This window comes from Argiope bruennichi, chromosome 1 (assembly GCF_947563725.1).
Source record: "Argiope bruennichi chromosome 1, qqArgBrue1.1, whole genome shotgun sequence".
NCBI lineage: Eukaryota > Metazoa > Arthropoda > Arachnida > Araneae > Araneidae > Argiope > Argiope bruennichi.
The window spans coordinates 12,513,264-12,533,639 of NC_079151.1; the positions used below are offsets into that span (position 1 = coordinate 12,513,264).

At 26.3% G+C, this 20,376-nt stretch overlaps 1 protein-coding gene across 2 annotated transcripts; it reads right to left on the reverse strand.

Annotated features, from left to right (window-relative positions):
• Positions 1-825: 825 nt before the first annotated feature.
• On the reverse strand, positions 826-20,100 carry LOC129981453 (uncharacterized). 2 transcript variants are annotated; one of them, XM_056092300.1, is made up of 8 exons: positions 19,878-20,100; positions 14,644-14,784; positions 14,220-14,389; positions 13,843-13,911; positions 10,526-10,719; positions 5,231-5,319; positions 3,336-3,485; positions 826-1,014 (listed from the first exon to the last, which is right to left on the reverse strand). In XM_056092300.1, exons 1-8 carry the CDS (start codon positions 20,013-20,015, stop codon positions 928-930), a joined length of 1,038 nt encoding a protein of 345 aa, XP_055948275.1. In that variant the 5' UTR covers positions 20,016-20,100; the 3' UTR covers positions 826-927. The 2 variants fall into 2 exon arrangements, with proteins under 2 accessions (XP_055948275.1, XP_055948282.1); XM_056092307.1 differs by lacking the exon at positions 14,644-14,784.
• Positions 20,101-20,376: the final 276 nt, after the last annotated feature.

Consider the following 20,376-nt stretch of genomic DNA (forward strand, 5'->3'; position numbering starts at 1 on the left):
ATATTTGCTGAAAGCTAAAATTTTCATCATAACCTACTGCTATACAGAATTTTTGACTTAATTTAATAAAAGTCTAATTTTAGATAATATAATATCAAGCAAGGTGAGATTAGAATTCATTACTACAATCTGGGAAATAGTACCTGGCTTTTTTTGCCAAAAACATTCTTTTTAAAAGCGAGTTTACATTAAACCAGTTATGTGATTCCAATAAAATCATGCATGCACAGAAAAGGCAGACATTAGCAGGAGCTTGTTTTGACAGGAAAAGTACATGCTAGTGTATAGTTTTTCTATGCACATGATTTTACTGAATTAAATGGTCCTGGCTTAATGTAAACCCGACTTAAAGAGAACATATGAAATTGTTTTGCAAATCACGGATTTTTATATGTTTTTGGAATCACCAAAGAAAAAATTTCTTGTCAAACAAAATGAACTTGGAAAATATATTATTTTGCTATATTAGCCTATTGTCAACGTCCATTCTCAAAAGTAAATGCCACTCTTTACTGCAATATTATATTTTTTCATTCAAAGAAAATATTCTATCCATATCAAAGTTATGTATTAATGAGATAAAGCAGGATTATTATTCAATTGCAACCAAACCATTAGGGGAAAATGAGAAATGAATGTAATAATACCATTGACTAAATATGAATAATTGGAAAATTAATTTAAGTTGAAACTTGCTTCATATTTGCACAATGTGTTGAAAGTATGGTGATTATCAAATAATTTATTACTTCCTGATTAAAGAGCTTAGAAATGAGAAGCTCTACTTTTTTGTAATAAAGGGGAAAAAAAGAGAATATTTTTAAATAAAATTTTAATAAAAGCCTTTATTTATAAAAAATGGGAATATAATCAAAAAGGTATTATTTACAATTTCAATCAAATAAATAAACAACTTTAGATAAGCTATCATTTTCTTCGATTTCGTTTTATGGATCTTTCCCATGCTTTTTTATGTTTTAGATACAGCATCATTGCTACTTGTGCATCTTGAACCTGTAAAAAATATGGTACAACAAAAATTTAATCAAAATCTCCAACAGTAAAACAATACAGAATTTCATTCAGTTTTCCAATGAATGGTTAATTTTCACTATTTTATTTTCAAGGGTTTTCTTTTAAGCATGTTTATTCAAATATAGCAATATAACAAACCATAACACTTATTTATTTATCTCTTTTTTAAAAAATAGTATGAGCTGAAATAAGTATGTGTTTTAAATTTAATTCTGTCTTTTTATTTTACCATCTTTTGTTAAAATGCAAACATGTGGCACTTATAGAGACAAAACATAAAATGTGAATAGAATCTAAGTAAAAACAAATTCTAATGCTTATTTATTTGCAAATATTAAACAACATATGATATAACAAAATACTAACTTCCTATTATGCCCTCTGAATTAATGAGTGCAACAAGCATGCAAATCCAGTTTATCTCCAGTTTTTCTCATATTTTATGAAATTTGTGTTTTATCCTACTTTTTCCCTTCAAGAATACATGTCAATAGCAAATTAAATATATGTATGCAATTTACAAAGTTAATGCATACAACAGAGTAAAACAAAAAAGACTTTCTTGCAAAACTTGTTTCATTATGAAATATGCTAATTTCATAAAGAAACAACTAATTTTCATGTCAAACTTATATACATGTTGAAAAAAATTTCTTATGGTTCATTTTCTATAAATATTATAAGATGAAAGAATATCTTTTAGGTGATTATGCATGGAAATTCAAATCATCTTCAACCATGAGCAAACTTAAAATGAGATACAGTGAAAAGAGATCTGATAAAATGATTACAATGACAACATAATAAAAGTTTGTACATAAAAAAGATTCCCTGCTGCATTTTCACAAACTGCAACAGGGGTTATGAGGGTTGTTTTCTAATGTTTTGACTGGTTAAAAGAATATCCCTCAATAAAAAGAAGAAAACTGTATTTTAAGATGAACTGTGTAATCACAAAGTAAGGTAAAGTGACAAAACCATTTAAAATTTCCTTTCCATGTAAAGATTAGCATATTCAGTCCATGACAGCAGATGTAAACCTATACTAGACTAACATGCACTTAAGGTTTCCAAAAACAAAGACTTAAATTCCACTCCACATATCAAACCACAATGCCTTTGCTCTATAGTGAGCTAGCATAGTTTTATCCACTTTTAAAACATGTATCTCTCATAAGTATCAAAAATTTAATCCTATTTAAATATGAAAGCATTTGGGATGAAATGGTAGAGAGAAAATTAAACTTTTATTAAAACTAGTTAAAAAAAAAAAAAAGGTAATATTCTATCACTAATTGGATAATTAAATGGATATAAAGAAAACAGGAAAAAAAATGTTTAAATAATTTAATGTAAAGAGGGTCACAGAGTGGAAGAATTTAAAAAGGGATCGGGGGGGGGGGGGGGGGGGGATCTGAAATATTTCCATCTGAAATATGGAAGAAGTTTTGCCAACTGCAGATAAATATTTGGATTAACCTATTGTCATGAACTTCATTTAAAAATATTGGAATTTTACGTACACCACTCAGCACCAAAAATATATTTGGTAAGCCTGACAGTTTAATTTCATTCTTTATATAGGTTAGTCAATATTGTGTGTAGCAGAAAAAGTTGAAAAGAAATGACACACAGAATACAAAAGTGAACAAATTTGAAATTCGTCTGCAAGCAGAATGGAACAGAATTGTCATATTTGAAGCATTTACATTTTTTGGTTCGGTTTTCATATTACAATTAAATACCATGCTTAAAAAAGTCATTTAGAGTTAATAATCATAGTCTGTTACTAACTCAATATTTCATTTTTTTTTTCAAAATATCAAATATTTTCAAAACAAAATATAATTTATAATTATACTGTTATACTTTTTTCATACATATATAACTTATCCAACAAATAATTTAGGAAAAATTGGTAATTAATTGGTTAAAAGGCACAAATTCCCTGATTTCCAAATTTTATTATCAACAAATTTATTTCATAACAGATATTTATATACAATAAAATGAATTATATATTCATATACAATAAAATGAATAATTAGTTTCTGCATTTTCTATGTGTGGGAAAAAAAGGAGAGGGGGGTCAATTATAAGATTTTCCCCCTTTTTGGAAGATGATATCCAAGATGAAGACCAAGCAAGCATTTTATTAATATGAATAAATATTGTTTATTAATCATCAATTAATTATTAAATGCTACTGCTTAACCGCCAACCCCTACAACTTAAAAAAAAATTAATTCATAAAAGATATTCTTTAGGTTTTGAAAAAACAAAAGATTTGAGTCACTTACAGAATTATGCTCTCCTGATTGAAAATCTAAATTAAGGATCACAGACGCTAATTTCTTTAAAGATGGCGTTCGACCATTTGATAACTCCCGGAAAGGTTTGTATTTAGATGTATCTCTAATTAATGAACGAGGATGGCCAATGAACAATACCTAAAAAACAAAGACATCGTGAACTAAATTCTCAAATCTTTAAAAGGGAATGCAATTTAAAGTGTAACTTATACTTATAATCCACAATAAATTAAAGCCGAAAAGAGAAAAATAAATGATTTTCCTTTGGAAAACTAATTAAAACATAACTGACACACATGTTTAAGTGGTAATCAACATTTTTTTCGGGTGATGATTTATAATGAATAACATACTGAAAAAAACATAAAAAAATTATACAACACTTAAATATTGATAGAAGAATAAAGAGCAATTAATTTCATATTTGAAATTAACAATTTCTATTTCTTCTAAAATAAAAGTTAAGAAAAATTTATGAATAGCATTTGGAATTTCAATAATAGCTTATCCTTTCTATTGGATTAAAAATCCTTTATATTATCCTAATTATACACAGTATACTGCCAGGTCATTATTTCAAAAAAAATTGCTTATACTATAATGACTTTAATTAAGGCTATTCAATATTGTAAATTTAAAAAAAAAAAAAAAAAAAAAAAAAATTATTGTAAAAATAAATTACACACATAAGACAAATTCTTTATCTAATCAAATTAAATGAAAAAATAATTACATTGAACAGAAGCTGCAAATTAAAATAAAATCAATGCCTAAGTTCTAAAAAAAATCACATACTCAATATTTTTAACTATATGAAGTTCCAATAAAGCAATTGGAAAACAAATATAATTATTTCATGCTGAAAAATTACTTCTAAAAATAAGTCACACAAAATGAAAACTGAAATTTTAATGCAAAATTCCCCTTATACTAATAATACAAGAGATTTTTAAAAAATCTAGAAGCATAATTTTATACACAACATAGCCCTTTTCTAACATTAATGAATAAAATAAATCATTATTATTTAACAATCTATGTTGCTATACACATAGGCTACAGAAACTGTGAAAAAAAAATTTCCCTGACTTATGGCTATTAATTATATTAGCTTCCTGGCTTTCTCCCTATTCAGAATCGCTTTATGTGTATAATATATATTAAAAATAGTCTTAGAAGTTACTTAATGTAATAAAAAAAAAAAAAAAAAAAAACACTATTTCCATGAAATGTAATTTTAAAAATACAGAATGAATATCTTTAAAAAACTATAAAAACAGTTTATTACATTTCTTACATGGAAAAAAATATTGGAAATTTTAACAAAATATTTTGTTTCTGAAACTGCAAGAGAATTCTAGGAAACATTAAAAGATTTTTGCTCAAATTTTAAAACAGATAAACAACTAATTAGTCCATTTTTGAATCGCATATTGCAGCATAAATATAAAAATAGTATGATTCTACACACCTAATAATGTATATTTCAACAAAGATTTAAACAAAAGAAATTCCTAAATATAATGTTCTAGTTGTTTTTTAACAAATCATACGAAATTACCCTAATTAAAAAGTTTATATATAATGTTTTATAAATAAATAACTTGTATATTATATATGCTTTATAAATAAATAATAGCATCTTAATTTCAGAATGCTCTCCCCTCCAATAAAAAATAAGTATTAAAATAATATTTATACTTTATTCTTACCAAAAAAAATATGAAAAAGCCAATATACATTAAAAAGTCAAATGTAAAAATATTCTCCAAAATTTATCATAGTTATGATCAATAACCTGAAAAACCCTAAATTGCCTTTAATAAAATAAAAAATATAATATTGTTAAATTAAGATAAAAAAAATAATAAAACTAAACTTACATCAAAATCATGTTTTAGATCATGTCCAACAACTCTTCTGCCATCGATTATAGATAGTACATCTTTCTGTACTTCATACAAATCTTTTCCTTAAGCAAAAAAAAAAAAAAAAAAAAAAGATGAAGTAAAGTTACATGTTTTATTTTACTGAAAATAATTTCTGTTATGAATTGGTTTTAATCAATGTTTTCAGCACATAGAATCAGTAGTAAAATTTTATCTTAAAAAAATAAGCATTTTAAAAGGGCTTTTAAAAGTTACACAGCCTCTTCATTAACTTTCACCCTCTTCAAAGAATGGGTTAAAAATATTAGAAACTAATTTAGGATATCAAAATCTGAAAATTTCATTAACTATGTAAATAAAGTTTTTTATTTCTTTTTAAACATTTTACTATCCAGCTCTTTCCACTGTTCAGTTTTCTCAGTAATAGCTTTTCCCAATGCATTTAATTTTATTTGTCAAGAAAGGACAGGTTCAACATTTTGAGCAAGTGCATTAGATATATATTCAACTTCAGAGATTTCCTTTATAAAGATAAATTCCTTTTTCCATAAAGAAATTAAAGTTTTTTATGACTCAATTGGTCTAAAAAAAGTTTTTTTTATTACCAGCAGTGATTTTTTTTTTTTTTTAATATCCAGGGTCTCCAAAAATAAACAATAACTTGAATGAACTAATTTGATGATATTCTCAATTCGTTAGCAATATTAACTGCTTTGCTTTTATTTTTGCAAGCCTTTAAACATTCAGTGTATTCATTTTTGAAAGTTCACACAAGTTGAAATAATAATTTTTCTAATATATTGTAAAAAAAGTTAATACAAAAATTAATTGCAGCAAATTCATTGAAATAATTCATAAATAATAATGTTCAAATATAATAAATAAATGCTTCATAAAGTAGTATAACCATGTGCATAAAAGTAAGAATGAGCTGAAGTCATTTAGAAACAAACTCAAGTCATTTCCAAAAACACATAAAATTATCTCTGAAAAGAAATGACACCCACTCCTAAATAGGCAAGCAAATGGAGATGAAAGATGAGTCAATTTAATGAAAGGGATATATTTTCTTCATATTATCAGTATTTCCATTAAGTGAAGAAAAGTCATTCATACTGACTTTGAGACTCACTAGCATTCTTCCAAAGATGAAAGACCAGATATCACAAAGAAAGTATATTCATAATTCAGAATCTAATATGGTGAATTAAAAAAATAAAAGAACTTGGGCATTAAAAAAAAAAAAAGAACTTTTAATGATGCTATGCAACTTGATATATATGCATTTTAAAATAGTTCTGTATTGTTTCATATAGTACTTTTTCTTATTTTTTTTAACATATATCGAAGGGTAAATTTATAAACATATATTTTAAAGTTTAAAGAAAAAAATTTCTTATAAATAACATTTTAAATTAAATATAATTTTTAAAACATTTTAACATTTATAAGGAAACTCTTTATAAATGAATAGAAAAATAAGAATTTCATCCTTAAGGTAGCCAACTATTTTTACACTATGTCATCTAGCATTGAGAATGAGCAATTAAAAAGCATAAAAAATATTTTTCATATATAATTTATTTAAATAATTAAATTAATTATTTTTATTTTGATACGAAATAAAATTTTGCTATGTAACAAGCATATATTTTTAATATACCAATAATAAAATTCAGAAATTTACTTTGAAGTTCATAGCAAGAATGAAAAATCAACTAGAAAGAAAACATAACGTAAAAAATGTTATGCAAAAATTTCACACATAGGATTTCTACATTTTAGAACCAGTCATGAAAGTCGCTAGATTATAAATTATCAAATTTCATTAAAATCTATTAAAAATATACTTTTTTTATTTTTCAATAGCATCAAACTAGACACCACTATCATGCACTATATATTACAACACCACTATATTACAAATAAGCATTACCTATAGTATATATATAAAATGAAAAAGTATATATTTGTGCCAAAACCACATAATATTGAGTCAAAAATATATAACTGAAAAAGAAAAACTGTCAATAATTTTGACAAAAAAAGGAGAATTCTATTTTCTTCATAAGGTAATTTTTATAATAAATAATCATAATTTATAATAAATAATATCTATTCATAAGGTAATTTTTATTTCAAGATTAGATTTATCATGTGATATTTATTAACTTAAGTTGTTTGTGAAATTTTCACAATTTCTTCCGAAGCTATAAGCATTTTTAACTACACATTTTATGTGAAAATGATTTCTCCTTATTTTAAGATTTAAATTATATGTTAATTTGTTTTATTCATTTATGCAATATAAAAGATTAAATATGCAATTTCAAGTGAGCTAATAAATATATCTTAATAACCATTAGAATCACATATGAATTCTCTAACTTAAAAAATCACTATATATATGCATTATTTCTGTAAGAATTCATATTTACTTATAGATGTTTTAATTTATGATTGCTAAAATTTGTTCCTCATAATAAAAATATGATAATTTATATTTCAGAATTATATATGACATACTGTGCATTTTTTTAAAGTAGATGAGAGACATGCAGGGGTGTTTGTGGGACAACCAAAAATCCCCTGAAACTTTTACGGACTTACTACCGGCATTTTGGAGTTTCGAGAAGGGGGGGGGAAATGAAAAATTACAATTATGAAGTATTGAATGACCTAATTATAAAAGTTCAATGAATTACTTTTTTTGCAAACTTAATAACCATAAATTTTCAAACATATAAACTACTACATTTTATGCAAATATTTTAAATTACCTGAATTAATTCTTTTAAAAAAATTATCTAATTTCTGCTGCTTTTTTTTTTATTTTCTGATGTTTGTGGGCTTGTCTTTCTTTTGTGGTGAACTTCATAATTGCAGGAAGGTTGACTTTTATTTTCCTCATTTACAGTTGAAGAAATTTCCTCGAGAACTGCACATGCAGAGGTAGAAGCAGTTTGCTTTTCTGCTAATGTAGAAGGTTTTTCAGAGACTTTTATAGGTGACTCATCTGAAATACATGTTTTTAAGTCCTCTTGATATGTTTTCCAACTTCTGTTCATATTCAGTAAGAGATCTTTGTGAATTGGATCAGTCATTGGATTTTTTGAGCCATATTTTTCACATGAGGTTTCTTTAGAAGCCATTAAATCATATTTAATAGTCTGCACTGCATCTAGGGAATCAATCTTAAGAGAGGTTCTATAGTCAGTGACAAGTGTATCCATTAAGTTGAATGCACTTTCTACTAATGGGCCATGGAAGCAGCTAAGGCAGGCTTTGACCAATTTAGCCAATGTAGGATACTTATAATCATTTGTGAAATCACCTTTTAAATTAAAAACTTTAGACCAATATTTATCAATTGTACACTTGACTTGATTTCCACTTTCATCAGATGTGTAGAGCATTTCTTTGGTAATATCAATATCACTCTGGTATAACCTTATTTCAGCTTCTACTTTTGACTTTTCATTATCACTAAAAATATGGGACATAAAAGATGATAATTTTTCAAAAGCTAATATTGTACTGGTTTTACCTCTTAGCTCTGGATCTAATGCTGTAAAACTAATTAGATATGAATTTTTAAGGGGTAATTTCTGTTTCATATGCTGAAATTTCTAAATGAAATTCTCTTGCGTACATAAATAAAAAAATATTTCAATAAGCGAAACGAAAAATTTACACGTGCATCAATAAATGAAACGAAAATTTTACACAGCGGAGAAAAAAAAGTTGCGAAGCGATCAATGACAAATAGCTAATACGGCGAAAAATCCCCCTTCTCTACTTATTGGCGCCACGCCAGGACAGATAAGACTTTTGAACCCAGAGTCACGTTATCGCACATCTGGTCGAACGAAGTCTCCGCCTTTTTTTTCTGCCGCGCCTACTTGCCGAAAAGAATCCAGAAGAGAATGTCCGAGAACCGGGGGAATGAGTCCTAACTCGCAATAAGGAAAGAACAAAAAAGAAGTTTTTTCCCCCTTTTCACGCATTATCACTGCCTTTGGAGAAAGAAAGGAAAAGTTTTCACCACACACACTGACCTTGCGTTTTCTGCTTTAAAAGCAAACAAAATTACCCAGATCAAAATAAATAATTCATTATTATTCCTACTTCCTTTTGAACGACGATCCCCGGAAATTCCAGGGATCGAAGTTCAAAATCCCCGGAGCACAAACACCCCTGGACATGTAAATGAAATATTTTTTTGCTAGATATCTTTAATTGTATATTTAGATAAAAATTATTAGAATTCTAATTCTAATTTTAAATAAAGATCATTTATGTATATAGTAGATTTGCTTGGTTTCAGAATAAAATCATATACAGCAATTAAGTTATTCAACAATGTGTCACAATTTAATTATAATATATAGTTTATAATTATCTAATAACATGTTTTTGTAATTAAAATAAAATTCATTATGAATAACAATTCTCATATTTTTCAGAAAACTATTCTGTTTAATGCTTTCATACAGTTACATGTAAAGGCTTAAACCAAACTTCACTTGAAAAACATTCTGTGCAATGTAGTATTTATTCATTGAAATTTGCTTCAAAAAAATTAAGCATGTGGGGGGGGGCACATGTTTCTTTTGTAGATTCAAATTTATTTTTTGATTGTTTGTAAGAATTAAAGTTTGCAGCATGACAAAAATTAAATAAATTCAATAACTGATATGAATTTTGTTGGCATTACAAAATTAATACAATTAATTTGATGGCAAATTAAATGAATACTAAAATTGGTTGCTCAAAATATTGTAAACCATAAAAGTTCCAAAATATTTTATATATTATTTAGGTTTGACAACAATTTTAATAACAGATCTGCCTGATATTAAATTCACCTTTTCAAAATATACAGACAGTATTTAAAAAAACAAACGAGGCATTGTCCTAGCATTTGCCCTAGATGCCATCTTATTTAGATACATCTTTGGATGTAAAATGATATATAATACTCCTGATGCTGATGGAACAAATAATAAAATGTGCAAATTATATATATAAATCCCAATTTAAAGCAAAAGAATCCATTAGTATATCATCAATAAAATATCAATGTTATTAATGAAAACATTAATATCCTTATTAGTATAAAAAAATTAGCTATATTTTTACTTTCAAAAATATAGCTTTTACTAAACTGATTATAAAATGATGGTTTACAAATAAATAGTTCTGAGCATCTCATTAAAATAAGAAAAATAGATTTAATAAATAGAATATGTATTTACAATAAAAATTCATTTTTAAAATATAAATTACCTTTCTGTAAGTCTGCAGGTCTAACACCGCTAACTTCCGTACGATAATCAGTTATTCTCTCTTTGGGTTTCACATATTCATCATAAATACAATTTCCAAATGCATTTACAATAGAGACTCTTGCAAGTATGGAGTCTTTTCCTTTTGGTCCAACCCCTACCATTTCACAATCTAGAGCCACTGTCTTTGTTAAGCTAAAAAGAAAGAAATAATTATAAATACAGATTACTTATCAAGCACTCTAGTTAACTTTTAAAAAAGTACATAATATTATTATGGCCTTTAAATGGAAACTTAGAATCAATTTGATTTCAGCCTTTTCAATTAAATCATTTTGAAGATGTTTGTATTATATATATATATATATATATATATATATATATATATATATATATATATATATATATATATGAGTAAAAACTTTTTTTTTACCTTGCTCCCTTTTGGAAGTAGACATCTACATCTGGAGACACCTTCCAGGAGAGAGCAACTGATTCATACAAAAAATCTCAAGATATTATTGAGTAAATTCTTACTTACTCTCATTTTCTTTCTTTTAATGTTGCTTGTATTTTTAGCAGGCTTTTTACCACATTTTTTAGGGATCCCTATCACCTTAGGGATAATTATATTTTATTCACAAAAAATACAAATCTCTTTTCCAAATTTCATTTTTGTACCCTATACCATTGTATCATCAATTATTTCAAGTCTTGGTTTTGAAAGTTTTGAAAATTAATTCTGAAAATTCATAGTTTTGCTTTCATAGCATGCGATATAATCAATATGATGTCCAAAGGATATATATGCATCCATGTAAATAAGAGACCCATTAAAGCTTACTTAGCATTAACCGGAGTTTGGGTTTAGTTAAGCTGTCTTTTCCCATAGTATGCAAAACTATTTTCACTAATTATGTTGATAATTTGACATTCTGAAAAAAAGCAAACAAAAACTTTTGGGGAAAATATTATATGTTTATTTATATATGCAATAAATTAGATATGGTGGTTAATCTTTCTTTTCAATTCAAATGTTACTTTAACCAATTTTACTGTTTTGGTAAATCCTAAACTGCAACTCAATTTAAAAATGACTAATTTTCGAATTATAATACCATCAAATTATTAATGCAATAGCATAAATAATGCAAAAAATCTGGTAAGCAAATACATTTTTAGACCAGTATATAGAATATAAAAATACGGCAAATAATAAACATCTAATAAATATAAAACAGCCAGTACAATTGAAATCAAAATCCATTACAATCTAAATGCGCGAGACTTGTTCTTCAGAACTGAAGGAATTTCACAAATATAATGCTTACTATACTACATATTGGAAATTTCAATCCCTTACAAATGTAAATATAAATCTTCCGCAGCTCGGTGCATGCGCTGAAATACAGGTTTAGAGTATCAGTAAATGTTTGATTTTCATTAGTTATCAACAACGTTTCATTCTACTTAATAGCAAAAAATAAAATAAAAAATAGCAGTGGATTGTCAGTTTCAATAAAAATTATCTACTCATAAAAAAAATTCCAGGTTTATAATAAATTTCCCTGATTTTCCCCGATCTCTTCGAATTCCTAATCAGCTGGAAACCTTGTTTTAAGCTGTTTAAGATCAAATATTTAAATCAAAGTATTTGAAGGCCCCAAGTTAACAGGTAAAAATGAGTTTTCACTAACATTCATTTTCAAAGTTGCTTAGCCAATTATTAAGCCTTTAATGAATATTTGCAAAAATTTCATATTTTTAAAATTCTGAAAATGTTCAGAAAGTTTCTTAGCTTAAATGTATTTTACTTATTGGTATCTCAAAGGCTACTTCAAATAGCATTACTTGTATATTCTTTTTTAATGAAGTGATATTATTGATGTTTTTGTATTTAACATGACATTTCTCAAAGAATGTGTGGCACTAATTTTGACAGAAAATAAATTTAATAAATACAATCTTTAAAGTTACACTTTATTGATGTAGTAAAAACAAAAGGCATTTCATTTTCATTATCATTTACTGATTAGACTTTATTTGAAACTCATTATTATGGAATTCTGAAATAAATTTTTCTCTCAAATTCAAAACTACAGATTATTTTATGTATGAAATTTTTATTTAACCATTGATTTATTAGTTTGTAATTAAGTTACAATGATGATAAATTTGAGCATATTTATTTAGAACATAAAATTTTAAAATTTATTCAATTTCATTTGATTTATTCATTAGTAATAAAAATAAAGCCTGTAATAATTTGATGAAAGTTTTTTGAATTTTTAAAATCTTGAATGCTTAATAAAGCCCAAAAAGTCATAGAATTGTGTATGAAACAATTTAAATTTTATTTTCTCAAATAAAAGTTAACCCAGCTTACAATAAAAATTATAAATCAATTAGCGCTAAAAATGATACTAGTTTTGATCGTAAAACTTTTGATAAATGCAATTTTATTGAATGAGTTTCTCATTTAGTGGATTGCATTCTAAGATTTTAATATTTTTCTGATTCAAATCAATAAAGAATAAGATAAATAAAAAATATAACATTTAAAAGTCCCTTCAGAATGATTAAGTACAAATTCATACTTTTATCCACTGAAGGAATCCGCCAAGCAAAAGCAATTCATCACTGTCACAAACAGCAAACATTTATCCCTTTAAGAGACCCTTGATTAGAACTTACATCATCATCATCCCTCATTTGAAACAGAAACAGTAAAGAACTCTAATAATTTAATACTATGAGGGTTAAGTTCTTTTAATGTCACATACATATACTATCTGTGGAGAAAATGCTAAAAGTAAAAGACTTTGATGATATTAGCACCTGTAAGACTTAATGAAATTTGGGCATATATTTCAATTAACAATAGAAAATCTAGCGTCAGTGAGTTGTATCAGACTGTATAGAGTTAAATGGAGGCAATGTTGAGGTTATATCTCAAAATTGGAAATTTGGTATGTGAATAATGAATAATGAATAAATATACTTTTAGAAAAAAAGATGGTTTTGGGTTTTTAGGACATTATCAGTGAAGAACAGATTTTTTTTCTAGGTAATAGCATGAAAAACATTACAATGGGTAATATTCATATAAGATTTGCATAATTATACATATGAACAAAAAAAATGATAAACTTAAAAAAAAATTACAAAATTATAACAATGATTAGTCCATAGAAATAGAAAAAAGTTATAAATCTAAGTTAAGAATATCTAAAATATTTGTAACTAAAAGTATTTAATAATCACATTTGCAACACTAAAAAAATACAGCACTGTGAAAGCAACAATTTTTAAAAATACCCTGTGTAATCGATTCTTTCTGTTTCTTCATTATCAATGACGTCAGTATCTGCAGAATTTGAGTCTCTCCTAAATAATAAAAAAATTAAATGCATTATGAATGATTATAAAAATAATATCAAATTTACAAATATCATAGCAATTTTTACTTTTATCAATAAGCAAAACATATTAAAATTCTAAAAAACAATATTTTAATTTTAAATGAAATCAAATTTAAGAAAAATTCAAGCACAAAATAAAATTAAATATATGTTCATTCTTAATTTATCACCTGATTCCAACATAAGGTATAAATAGAACTGATAATTTTAATTATATTTTTATTCGATTTTTTTACATAATGACAAAGAAATACCAAACTTTATAACAATTACCTTTTATTAAAATCAAACTCAAATTCTTCAACTGTTTTCATCTTTTTAGAAGAATTCTTATTTTGACTGTTTTTATTTGTACGCTTTTTCTTATATGACTTTGAAAAGCGAGACTGGCCTGCAGATTTCGAGTCTTCAGAAACTCTCTCCTTAGTATTTTTTTCCAGCACCTAAAAATGAAATTCAGTTTCATAAAATAATAACCATTACCTATAACATAATTTAAAAATAATCAATATATAAAAATTCAGTTATTAATATCAAATAAATAATTTCTATACCCTATAAGTAATTTGCAATAAAACAGCTTTCTGAAATGAAGCAAACTTATACGGATTTCTGAAAACTGTTTAATACAGATAAATAGCTTACACAAATTTTCAATATAAATAATATAAATTTCTGTCACCTCATCATCACTTACTTTTTGTGAAATAATGGACAAGCAGTTTCGGACTTGAGCTAAAGTTTGAGAAATGATATCACACAAAATGGTCGAGAAGTGGACAAATGTGATGAGAATTCCCAATAAGAACTTCTTAGTATGCGAAAGAAAACTTCTTACCTATTAGAATATATTCAAAATAGACTCGAGCAAAATGAACCACTCATGAGATAATTTTTAGGGTATTTATGGATATGCAAATTTCAGTCTAAAAGTTTAATAATAAAAGATGTTTATAAAACGAAGTCAGCTTTGATCTAAATGTTAAAGAATTTCAATTTAAAAATAGCAAATAGAAAAATAAAAATTATTAGAATTCTAATTCTAATTTTAAATAAAGATCATTTATGTATATAGCAGAATTACTTTCAGAGACAAAAAGAAAAGAAAAAAGTAAAATATATGTACACATGCAACGTTTTATAAGTTTAAATTCACCTGCAAAATTATTATGTTTGTTTAAACTATTATTCTATGGGATAAACACTAAATTATCAACAGATGAAACTTTAAATCTCTATTTATTTAATGAACTGAGAACATTTTTATGTAAAGCTAAAACCAAACATAGAACCAACATGCAAAGAATAGAAGTGATATATTCCCATTTCATAATGAAACCATGGATTTATTATTAAATTGGTACAATTCTGCCAAGATGGGGAGAAAAAAAAAAGTGCCATATTTTATTTTTATAATGGAAGGAAATTAACACAAATTGAAAAGATCTTCAGCACATTAAGAGTAGCATGGTTATAACAGAAGACAAACATTTTCTGATTAAAAGTTTCAATAATAATGGTACTAGAATTCCTTCATTCATCTGGTATAGAATGTGCTAAAATATGCTTTAAATATTGATCAATACAAGAAAGTTTTATGAAGATAAATATTCAGTATCTTTAAACAGTAAAGATCTGCTTGTAATAACTAAAATTGTCAGAATTAGTAGAAGTATTTTAATGCTTGCCAAAAATATCCCTTTAAGACAACAGAATGGATTACATTAGCATCTATTAGATGTTTTTATGGTATCTTAAAAAATAAAGTAATTAAATGCTTCAATTCATATAAAAATAATACTGTAATATAATTAATCAAACTATAAAAGCTGAAGAATGTTAATATAACACAAAACTGTAGTACCTAGAAAAGTTTTTCTAGGTACTACTAGGTTTCCATCCACAAACCTTAAATAATATTTTTTCATAATGATTAAATAATACAAACAACAAATGATAAACATCAATTTAGACATTTGTTTGCAACCATTTACACAAATATAACAGGTTTCTTACTTAAGAAGTTTTTATGAATAGTTAAATCAAAAGGGTGAATACAAAGAGGAGACAACATATGATTTTGAGGAATGGCTATCATTTATAATACATATGAGTTAACCTTTTTGTCATTTATTTAAACATTCTTTATTTATTTAAATATTCTTTATCATATGAAATGTTTGATTATAAAATCAAAGTTATACAAGTAAATCATACACTTCAGGCAAGTTTGAAACAATGCAAATGTTTGATAAAATGAAACAGTATGACTCCAGATAACTTTTGAATAGCTTAAGCAAATTTCATTGATGACAAATACAGCTTCATTAATTATTTTTTTTCCTTCATTATTTAATGCCTATCAAGGTGACATCATGACAGAGTCTCTGCTTTATGATCTGAAGGGGCTTATGATCTGAAGGGCTTTATGATCTGCTTTATGATCTGATAGATTCAAAATATGATTCTTTAGATGATTTCAATATGTACAAGAACTGGGACATGTTAAATCTAATTCAAGGATCATATGTTCTCCCACTAGTGTGAATATGAAATCTGGAAAGAAGATGTTAACTCAGGAGTCATCTGGTTATAGTTCAAAATTATGAAATCTATCGCAAAAAAGCCACTATGTGGCTTCATAACTGAGCAGCAATATAATTAAATAAGTTAAATTAAGTAATTAATAATTTAAATGATTAAGTAAATTATGATAATATAATACATAATAATTACTAACATCATGAAAATGAAGGTTAATATCTAAAATGACAAGCAATATTTCATATATGAATAGTTAGTTTTAGGAACGGCAGCGATTTTCATCGTTGAATTTGTTTTACAGGAAAAGCAAAGTTTGATTTATGGTCAACTAGGTTGCAAAGCTTTGGTATAATTTTTTTTACATTAAGAAAGTCTTTTTTTTTCTGACTTTTCAAATATTTGGTGTTATTATTATTATTATTTTCTTTTCACTTATATAGTTTAAAACCAAAGATTCCATTATTTTGGAATGCAAGTAAAGTTATAAAAAAAATTCAGATAAAAATAACTGTCCATTTCAAATGCTGCAAGTATTGTAGGCACAGTCTCCATTTAGGATCTCAATACTGACCTTCTGGTATAGGATATTGGAAAGAACAGATACCAATTTCGGAATTTTTGAAAGCAAAACAGTGCTTTAAAGCATATTAAATCTTTATTTCAGTCCAGGGCCCTATGGCCCTATTCACATCAACCTGGAATCCCATAGGCCAGTTAAAATGGCAGAATGCTTAAAACCCTTTATCTACTGATTCTACTTATAAGTACCAATCACTTTAAAACTTTATAGCACTACAACCATTACTTATATTCTGATGGTACGTTTTAGAAACAGTCTTTTAACTCTACTTTTTCATGATAGATGACAGTAGTTGTTCTAGGTTGAGGAATTTTGCGAGGAAGAAAGCTATTTTAAAAACGGACATAGTGTTATTTTGCTGCCATTTTGTACGGATTGCCATTCTTATCTTTTCTTTGCTATGAATATATATCAAACCAAATTTAAGTTTTGTATTTTTTTTTATTATTATTCAATCAAGTAGTGTAGCAATATGTTTTAATATTTTTTATAGATTTCAATTATAGATTTTTTTTAATTATTTATTTGTTTATTTATTACTAACACTGTCAAGATCATTTGAAAATGTTAGTATTGAATTTGAATTTGCTTTTGCATTCCGAATAAAAAAATAAGCTAGATTTTACTTGCAAAGTCCAAAGGAGACTCAAAGATGGTACCAAAATTGACGTTACCACACCCATTGTTGTAAAAGACTACAATGGACACATGGGGGGAATTGATAAGACAGACATTTTACGTGCAATTTATGATAGGAACAGGAAATCGAAAAAAGGGTGACAGAGGCGTTTTTTTACTATGCTAGAAATGGCATTTGTAAATTCATATATTGCATATGTGGAAGTGCGTCGTGAGAAAATGACGTCCCTCGAATATAAGCGCTGCATTACAAAAGGATTACTAACAAAATCAAAACCACAACCAAAACGAAAAGGGAGACCTAAATCTAATGGAGATGAACAAACTTTTTGTTCAAAAAAGAGAAGAAAAAGAAATTTGTCTGTTTCTAATGATGTTCGTTTAGAAAATAGAGGACACCATTGGCCAACATTCGTGTCGAATCGAGGACGTTATGAATTCTGTGCACTCAAAAATATTCAATCAAAACCACATTCAATATGCTCAACTTGTAATACATTTTTGTGCGTAAATGAAAAAAAAATTGTTGCTATCATTATCATCAAATGTGAATTTCTACCTTTATTACGTATAAAATAAAATTATGACAATTTCTTTGTTTCCTTAGGAGTGTTTTTTGGTTATTTAGCACTTTTAAGAGGTTAAATTTCATTAGAAATATCATCCGTAATTTTTTTCTATTATGAGGAAATTTGTACATAGTGTACTGATGGTACTTTTAAGTACCACTTTAATTAAATAGTTCTAACAAATTAAATTTCACACCGGGGAGATTTTTTTTCTTGTATTTTCTTTAAATATCAATATGGCAGCTAAAGAAAAATATATTTATGAAGAAATTTTCAGTAGTCCATAATGCAGTAAATTAAGGGTTAATACTCATGTCTGACAAAAATATAAAAGTAGGGATATTTTAACTAAATACTGTCTAATAGCTTGAATTGGTTAAAATGACTCAGACTAATAATAGCTGAATTACATAATCATTATAATACTAATCCATGTTTTTTGTTATCTCTAACTAGAGACTGTATTATAAGATAATAAGATTGTGATTACATATACCCAATATTGAGAATCAAAGATTCAGTTTGGAAATTTACCACCGTCTGTTTAAATCTATTTATTCGTAATGAATAAATAGATGTTTATGTTTCAAAAAATGTCTACATTTCAAAATATATATGAGGCAGACAGAAGTATGTTTGTATAACTGCAAAGTTCAACAGGATTTTTTATAGAAATTCCTAAATTGTTCCCTGCTCAAATAAAGAATCAGTTGAACCAAATGTATTCATTCCTTAAAATTTCTTCTTAAAAAAAGTATCAGTCTCTAGTAGTGAAACTATTAAAATGGTTGCTTTCCTTTATCCTTATGCGGTTTCTGTTATTCTCACAATTCTTAAATTTAATAAGCTAGTGATGCTACAAAATACCTGCTCCTGCTTCTAGTGAAGCTGAAGGATTTTTTTTGGTTACCCCTCATTGCCTTTTTCAAATTATGAATGCATCACATGCTCAAATTTTATGAGCTAAAGAAAAGATCAGCTCGGCCAATTTGCAAAAGTTCTTAATTTCAGAATTCAAAGAACATTCTGCAATGGTGACTCATTAAGATTCAAAAAGAAATCTTCTTAGATAAAACAATCATGATCTCATAATTTTAATTAAAAAAAAGGTGGGTAAATGAAACAAATTCACAGTTTTGTTTATCTGATAGGCCATCTTGATTGGCGACTTTTCACATTGGCACCCTCTGGGAAGTAAGAGGCACACTAAACTGGGATTTTACCTATATAGCTATGGATATGTTGGTAAAACAATACCTAAATGCTTATGAAATTTGGTCCTCAATCACCTCATTTCAATCCTACAGAACAGTTATGGAACACTTATGATCAAAAATATTACATGAAATTTCCAATAAAATAACGAAGTAATTGCCGTTGAACGAGACTGGGGTTTCTTATTTAGCAAAGAAATGGCAGATTTAGTTGAAATGAATCACTGTTGAAGTGCTCGATGATACCGAATTAACACTAGAACTTTAATCAAAGAAAAGATCTGAGAAAATGTCATAATAATTTTATGCTCATACATTTTTTTTATTTAAAATGTGTAACTTAAAACTGTGTGAAAGATAAACGGCGAGTAGCAAATTTAATTACCTGCTGTAATTTTGTCCAATTTGTTAAACCATCAAAACATTCTGGCTTCACAACGGCTTCAAGACCGTTTTCAGTAATAAGTTTCTTCTTTCTTTTACGTTTTTTGCTTGATTTTTGATGCTTAGAAGAAATTTCCATTAAAAACAGTAACCGATACAAAAATTCAAAAACCACATGGATTTAAACACACCAATTTCAAATCAAATACAAAATTTTGAAAACAATTTCACTTCACTTTAAATATCAAAGTTGATACGAAAACGTTTTACCTTATATCGGAATATCCAAAAATAATTAAAACTGAATATTTTTTTAAAAAAAATTAAACTAACCTATTGATATAATTTAAGCTGTTAAATTTAGAATTGCAATTACAGTGAGAAAATGCTGCAATATTTGAACATCAGCCTGATTGTAATTTATTATTCAAAGTAGAAAAAGCCTGAAAAGTACAGAACATAGTATAATTATAATTCCAATATATTAATACTCTATTATC

Coding starts and splice junctions, on each gene's coding strand:
- LOC129981453 (XM_056092300.1), bottom strand. CDS start 20,015: ATGGAAATTTCTTCTAAGCATCAAAAATCAAGCAAAAAACGTAAAAGA. Junction 14,785..19,877: donor ATTGGACAAAATTACAGCAG/GTAATTAAATTT, acceptor ATATTCTAATAG/GTAAGAAGTTTTCTTTCGCA. Junction 14,390..14,643: donor TGTCCATTATTTCACAAAAA/GTAAGTGATGAT, acceptor TTTCATTTTTAG/GTGCTGGAAAAAAATACTAA.